At 34.3% G+C, this 8,404-nt stretch overlaps 1 protein-coding gene across 1 annotated transcript in view; it reads left to right on the forward strand.

The window, feature by feature from the left end:
* Positions 1-5,352: 5,352 nt before the first annotated feature.
* LOC118765699 overlaps positions 5,353-8,404 on the forward strand; it is an 8,104-nt gene continuing 5,052 nt past the window's right edge. The window contains exons 1-3 of the mRNA XM_036508078.1: positions 5,353-5,699; positions 7,205-7,252; positions 7,701-7,748. Of these exons, the coding sequence (XP_036363971.1) occupies positions 5,510-5,699; positions 7,205-7,252; positions 7,701-7,748 (286 nt within the window). The 5' untranslated portion in view covers positions 5,353-5,509. The remainder of the gene's footprint in view (positions 5,700-7,204; positions 7,253-7,700; positions 7,749-8,404) is intronic.

Genomic DNA, 8,404 nt, shown 5'->3' on the forward strand with positions numbered 1-8,404 from the left:
ACGATACACGGAATATTCGCATCTGATATATATTCTGTTACTTTCATTAGACTGGAGTCATGCTGGAGCAGTGCCTTGATGGACATTTAGTTGTATAAATCAACCCCAGTACTTATATCTTCCTATTAAGCTTGGTACATATTCTATCAATCTCTTTTTGCCGAACCGCTATTTTACAGGGACCTCAACAAACCAACACACGGTTTCAAATGATGGTGGAGGAGAAACGAGAAACACAGGCACAAAGACACACACATATATACAACGAGCTTCTTTCAGTTTCCGTTTACCAAATCCATTCACAAGGCTTTGGTCGGCCCGAGGCTATAGCAGGAGACACCTGCGCGAGGTCCGACGCCGTGGGACTGAACCCGGGACTGTGTGGTTTGGGAGCAAGCTTTCTACTACACGACCACACGCATATATACACTTATCACTTATATATATATATATATATATATATATATATATGATATATATATTGTGAAATGTAATACAACAAAAGAAAGAAAGAGACCTCGATATTACGTAGAAGAATTTATCTGTAAATGTAATATGTGACAATTAACGTAATAATTAATGTTATATAATATGTGACAATGGCGGCATGGACTTCCACCTCAGCATCTGAAACTCGGAGTTTTATCATGGCTACCGAATAATTGCCACATATATTTACATATATATATATATATATAGGCGTGGAGTGGCTGTGTAGTAAGTAGCGTGTTTACCAACCACATGGTTCTGGGTTCAGTCCCATTGCCTGACAACTTGGGCAAGTGTCTTCTACTATAGCCTCGGATCGACCAAAGCCTTGTGAGTGGATTTGATAGACGGAAACTGAAAGAAGCCCCTCGTATATATGCATATATATATGTATATGTGTGTGTGTGTATGTGTATGTGTGTGTGTGGGTGTGTGTTTGTGTGTCTGTATTTGTTCCCCCAACATCGCTTGACAACCGATGCTGGTGTGTTTACGTCCCCGTAACTTAGCGGTTCAGCAAAAGCAACCGATAGAATAAGTACTACGCTTACAAAGAATAAGTCCTGGGGTCGATTTGCTCGACTACAGGCAGTGCTCCAGCATGGCCCCAGTCAAATGACTGAAACAAGTAAAAGAGACTAAAGGGAGTATATATATATATATATATATATAGTTGAGGATGTATTTTATATAGTAAATTGATGGAATTTAAAGCCAAAGCAAGTTTAGTCGCTAATTCCCGCATTTGGAGGCACCAGATTTAATGGCAACGGTGTTCCTTTTCACTTCGTAATTTCCGACATGCTCGATCACTTTATAGTCACTTCATCTATAAATACGTTAGCCTAATAAAAGAAAAAAATGCCCTCATATGTCAGGAGCTTAAAATATGACACTTGCGACGAGATTCGAAACAGAAAACATTTATGTTGTAACTAATTTTTGTTGCCAAAATATTTTATGTAACAGCTTTCTCTCTGAAAAGCCGGGCCATTAGAATATAGGTAAACATATAAACCGAAACAGTTTTTTTTTTCTTGCACAGATGCAAGTGGTTCCATTAAAGTAAAGTTGTATGTTTCCAATTTGCATCTATTCATATGAAACGACATAAATACGTTAAATGGACGCCCTCCCTCCGCGTTCTCTATAGTTATGCTCGGATAGAAAAAGAAAGTATGCAGAATCACGCGCTCACACTCACAACCAGCATGTACACACACAATATATGCGCGTGCGTATGTATACCTATGTATGTGTGCGTGTATATATACATAAACACACACACACACATATATATATGTATATATATATATGTATATATAGATGGCATATATATATATTATACGAATCACACACACATATATCTATATAATATGTATAGATTTATATATAAATATATGAATACATATATATATATATAATATATATAATATATATATATATATATAGTATATATATATAATATATATATATATATATATGTATTATATATACACACATATATATAATATATATTACATATATTATAATATATATATATATATATACGTATATATATATACATTATATATATACACATATTATTTTATACAGCATATATATATATATATATATATATATATATATATATTCAAAGATATTCATATATATGTATACATATATATGTATACATATATATACATACACACCCACATATATGGATAGACATATATAAATATAAGCATGGGTGTGTATGCGTTGAAATATATATATATAGTAAAGAATGATATAAAATCTAATCCAATTTCACTCGCAGGTATACAGAGAAGCAAGCAGTGCACACTTATATACGTTTGCAATTCGCCATTCCATATTAGGTTACTGCTTAAATATAGGCAGTAAATACAGAGTTGCCAATGTGTACGTTAATGCATATGTACGTGTGATCGTATCGCTGAATATTGTTGGGACATAAAAGCATTTACTTAAATGCAGAAAAAATATGTATGGAGAGCAATGTGTATGTGGGTATATATATATATATATATATATTATATATATACACACAGAAGACTAAGGGACTATTTGTATCTCAAATATAGACGCATGCACATATACTTGCATGCATATGTATGCGTCTATATGTACGTATATGTAGATGTACATATATATGTATATATACGTCTGTAAGTGAGTTTTTATTTATGAATATTGTGATATGTGTGGGTGTTGTCATTCGTATGCTGTGCATTTGTGTTTGCGTATGAAATATACAATGTGTATATATATATATATTATATATATATATGTGTGTGTATGTATATATAATATATATGTATATATATATATATATATATATATTATATATATATATATATATAGATAATATATATATATACTTCTGTGTGTGTATGCCTCTATATATAAACCGTGTATATGTGCGTTTATTTGATTCTTCGGAGATTTTAAATACGTTCAATATTTATGATAAAATAATGATGTAATATCGAAGTCCTGAATATACTAACTTAATGCTAACAATCTTATTTATCGAACACATTAGGATTACATGCTTCACTTTAAGCGTTTACATATATACGTGTGTATGTGTGTGTGTGTGTGTATGTTCATGCGTGCACACACATTATGTATATCTATATATATATATATATATCGATATAAGTTTGTATACATGTATATGTGTGTTTGCGTATGCGTTTCTAAGATATATATATAATACATATATATAATACCATAATACATATTATATTATATAATACATATATTTACACCAGTTCACTTTTTACTTCGCAAACCATTTTTCGTTCGTTTTGTATGATTCCATTTTCGGTTTATTTGCAACTTTCTGCAGTAAAAGTTGTATTTGACTCTCAACGAATACTGTCATTGGGGTTGAAACCGTGTCACGAAGTAAACCGTGTATTTTGTTTGCAGAAACAGGAAATGCCCCACTGCTTGTGCTGTGTTTTTGCACGTGTTTCTTATGATAGCATTGTGATGTGCTTCGTTCTTTTTTTTTTTTTTTGTATTCTGATCAGATATTTTCAACGCAGTGAAACGTAGCATTTGTGGTATAATGTCTGAGATGTCTGTCGTTGGTGTTCATTACAACTCGGTGTCGTTTGGTGAGATTTCCCCGGACGCTATGCTATCACGCAGCAAATTTGGCTTACAAGCAAAACCAAACACACGCTATATATATATATATATATATATATATACGTGTGTGTGTGTGTGTTTGTGTGTGTGTGTGTAGGGAGAATTGACAAAAAACACATGTGGTGCAGACAACAAACAGATGTATTAGTATAACGCTCGGGAAGTGAAAAAGTCTGCAATGTTTCGAGCCTACGCTCTTCCACAGAAAGGAACACAGAAAGAGACAAGGAGAAAAAACAAAGAATGTGTAGTGGCTAGCGATCAATCTCTCTCTCTCTCTCTCTCTATATATATATATATATATATATATATATATATCGTGAAGTATATTTGCCATTTAAATATGACTAAGCCCTAAGGGTGGATGCTACTGTACCTTGTAGCCTCAGGAGGACAACTCCTCCAGCTGGCTATTGACATACTTTCTGTGCTCTTGGCATACTTTCTGTGTCAATAGCCAGCTGGAGGAGGTTTCCTCCTGAGGCTACAAGCTACAGTAGCATCCACCCCTAGGGGTTAACCATATTTAAATGGTAAATATACTTCACGATGTGTTGCAGCTACTGTTTATAACTCGCTCAGAGATTTATTATATATATATATATATATTCAAATATGCACACAGAAGTAGTGCAAGTGTAATAACGTTATCGGTTATATATACTTAACATAGACACCAGAGGCGTGATGCGTTAGTTATTTAAAGGCCTGAAAGTCACTGGCAGGCAAGATAATTCACCCCTAGTCCAACGGGAGAGCGATGTTCCACCATTTACGTGGTTTATCAACATCACGCACACAGACCTAATCGGAGAAGAACCATATCGCCGGTCCAGACTCTGTACATAACCATGATGCTGTAACTTTTCCTACTGCTTGAACATCACCCGATGTGTCTGCTCACACATTCATACATAATGTATACATACAGACACACAAACACATACACACAATTTCTTAAACATGCACACACTCACTGTCTACCATTCTCTTTCTGTCTGTTTGTCTATCTGTCTGTCTCTCTCTCCCTCGCGATCTTTTTCACCTGTGCATATATACATCTATACTCTCTTTACTCTTTTACTTGTTTCAGTCATTTGACTGCGGCCATACTGGAGCACCGCCTTTAGTCGAGCAAATCGACCCCAGGACTTATTGTTTGTAAGCCTAGTACTTATTCTCTTGGTCTCTATTTCCGAACCGCTAAGTTACGGAGACGTAAACACACCAGCATCGGTTGTAAAGCAATGTTGGGAGGGGGGGACGAACACAGACACACAAATATATACACGCACATACATATATATAAACATATATACGACAGGCTTCTTTCAGTTTCCGTCTACCAATTGTATTTTATTTAGAACTGGAACTTAGTATCTGTGTATGTTCCAGTTCGTGTGTTCATGAGTACGTATGTATGAATTTCTGTCGTGTGTGTGTATGTGAGTATATGTATATGTATATATATACATGTGTATATGTTGTGTGTGCATCTGTATGTGTGTATACATGTGTATGTAGTGTGTGTGCATGTGTGCCAATGGGTGTGTATGTGTGCTTGTATGCGTATGTGTGTCTATGCATGTCTGCATGTGTGTGTATGTGTGTGGTGTCTGTCCATATGTTTGTGTGTGTGTTCGAAAAAAAATTATTTAGGTTCTTCCATGGATCCTGCATTATCCAACACTGCTTAATGCTATTATAACGTCATAAGAGCAAATTGAGCGAAACGTTACAATTCTCTTTATTCAATTGCGACATTTGCTAGTGTTTGGAAGCCAAGTTCTTGAGTTTGCTATTCAATACGTTGTTTGCGTTCATATAATTATCAACCGTTTTTTTTCTATTTTCCCATATGTCTGAAATCATCGAGCGGCCGGGTTTCTTCACCCGCCTTCGTACAGGAACCCAACGCGTTCTCCAGTGTATCATTCCATACCTCAACCGCCCGAAACCGAAAGATGATGCCGCAAAACCTAATTCAACGATCGCAGATTTGTCCTCAGCGGCCACATCAGAGGAACTGGGAGATCACTTTGACATGAGTGAGTTTTGGTGAATGTTGTAGATACATGCATACACACGCATACATACACACAAACACACACTCAGGCACACAAACAGACGCATACACACACACACGCTTTTATTTTTTTTCCTTGATTTAGTTTTGAGAGTTGTGGCCATGAAACGGCGCCCTACTCTAGTGTGTGTATAGTCTTTCAGTACCAGGATTTGGAACCAGTTCTTCCGTGTTTTCCACATACATTTTACAGCATATCTTTCCAGCGTCTGTTTAAAGAGTTTTGTCTCACTAATTTCAGGCCCTCGCAATAGCTAATGCACTGCATTAATACGGTTTTCATGTGGAGCATCGTAGGATTACTTCGATATCTGTGACTATAGTTGACACCGACGGTCAGAAGGGTTTCGGACAGAAGTCTTCCAAAGGACAATCATGGTTTCCTACTATCTTGTTCCGAAACTTCTGAGAGTCAATAAGGCAAGTCGCCTGCATATCATTACCAATGTAGAAATATGCACATGTAGAAATATGCACATGTAGAAATATGCACATGTGGGGAGTCAAATAGCCACCAGACCGTTGCATACTTGACTCCCCGTGAAATGAGTTTAATAGCTGGCATATACTCTGCCAGCTCCTTCAAAATTGTGGCCTTCGGGAAGATGGTTATGGTGTCGAGCGACTTTGAATAAGTCCTCAGCACCACCATCTTCCTTTCGAGCTCTTTCATCCATTTTTTGGGAGGTGTTAAATCCCACACAAGTAATTCTTTTGCCATTTAAAAAAAAATTCAAATACAATTCAAAATAGAAAAATAAAGAAAGATACAAAAAAAAAAGGAAAGACACAACAGATGGGAAGAAAAAATTAAAATAGCAGTTCAATAAAAGTTCTTCTTTCTTAAATAAATGATAGCTGTGAAAAGAGTTCAGATCCTAGCAAAGAAATTAATTTTCGGCCGAAAAGGTACTCCTGGCCAATCCTTGTAATTCAAGCCTTGTAATCCACGTGGGCAAAAAAATTTTCAAAAATAATTTCTCACAAATATGTGAGAAAATACTCACGTCTCCACCGCAAGGCAGACAAAAAGCTCCGAATCCAGTAAGGACTCCTTGTTAGTACAAAAAAAATTAAACCTACAGGCAACGAATCCTACTGGACTCAAAGAGCAAAAAGTCTTACCGTACAGTAGAGCGTCTTTTAATTTTCGCCAGCCGCACACCAGCGTGACGACTTCAATTCAACTTTCGCCAGCTACACACCAGCGTGACGACTTCAACGGCACAGAGAAGAACACTAACAATCGCAACCGAAAGCAAGCTTCTTACTATACAGCCCACGCCTGCGCCTATGTTATGTGTGAGTGTGTGTTTGCGTGTATGCATGCGTGCGAGTCTGTGTGCGCGTGGGCATCGTTGTAGAGATACCAAATATAATATAATATAATATAATATAATATAATATAATATAATATAGGTACACTATCCAGACTGCTCTTAATTTTCGTCCTGTTTTGGATTCCAGATCCTTCTTTCAAGAAGTTACCATTCTTTGACACCCCACATTTTAAGTGTAAGTAATAATAAACGTTCTTTCTCATGTTGAATTCATTCCTCAATCTTTATAATTTCCTCTATTTCATCTACATAGTATTAGCCCTTAATTTCCTCCATTTTATCTATATAGTATTAGCCCTTAATTGCAAATACCGTTGATCTTTTACTATGTATTGTTCTTTCACAATGTATTCTAGACGTTTAAGGAGCTATGTATCTACTACGCAAATGTTGCGGCCACAGATTATGTGCTTTTTAATACACCCACAAAACCGACATACGCAACACAAGCATAAATGTATATACAGTCTTTCTCACTCAATCTCTTTTACTCTCTCTTTCTCTCTGTCACCTTCACTCACTCACTCATGGTCTCTCTCACTCTGTTTCTCACTCAATCTTTCTTTCTTTCTCTCACACACACATACACATATGTTTATTTTCACTTTATTATTTGTTTACAGCGTCGATTCGTTCTTGTTCGGTAATGGATATAGGAATACATGAAAAGTGTAAGTATTCATACAAATCGATTTAATATATTATTTCAATTAAAATAATCTAGTAATCCATCGATCAATCTCTGTATCTATCTGTAAATATATATTATATGGCATATTATATATATATATCTTTATCTTATATTAAACTTTTAATAATTTTTGATAGTTTAAGATTTAAAAAATAAATAAATAAATAAAATAATAATAAAAATATATATATATATATTTAAAATTTATAAGTTTAATTTGTTAATTTAAATAATTTTTTAAAATGTTAACTTTAATTTATTAATTTAAATAATTTTTAAAATTTTAACTTTAATTTAAATATTTTAATTGGATTTTTATATTTTATATTTTATATTTTTTATATTTTTTAATTAATTTTATTTCTATGTATTGGCTTATGATTTTCACTGTTTGATTTGCCTAATAGTGGTTTTATCTCTAATTTAATATAATATAATATATATATATATATATTCATTTAACAAACACCCTAGACTAAGCACCACGTTTAATCACATGGATCTTAAACATCCAAGGAAATTTTTTCAACGACTAACATTGAACTCAAAAAACATAAATATTTTACAATGTATCGGTATACCTTTTTTTAAAATTTTTGTATGTTATTATTATTTTTTTTTGAAGAAACACTGTAA

Source organism: Octopus sinensis, linkage group LG13, assembly GCF_006345805.1.
Source record: "Octopus sinensis linkage group LG13, ASM634580v1, whole genome shotgun sequence".
In the NCBI taxonomy this organism is placed as follows: Eukaryota; Metazoa; Mollusca; class Cephalopoda; order Octopoda; family Octopodidae; genus Octopus; species Octopus sinensis.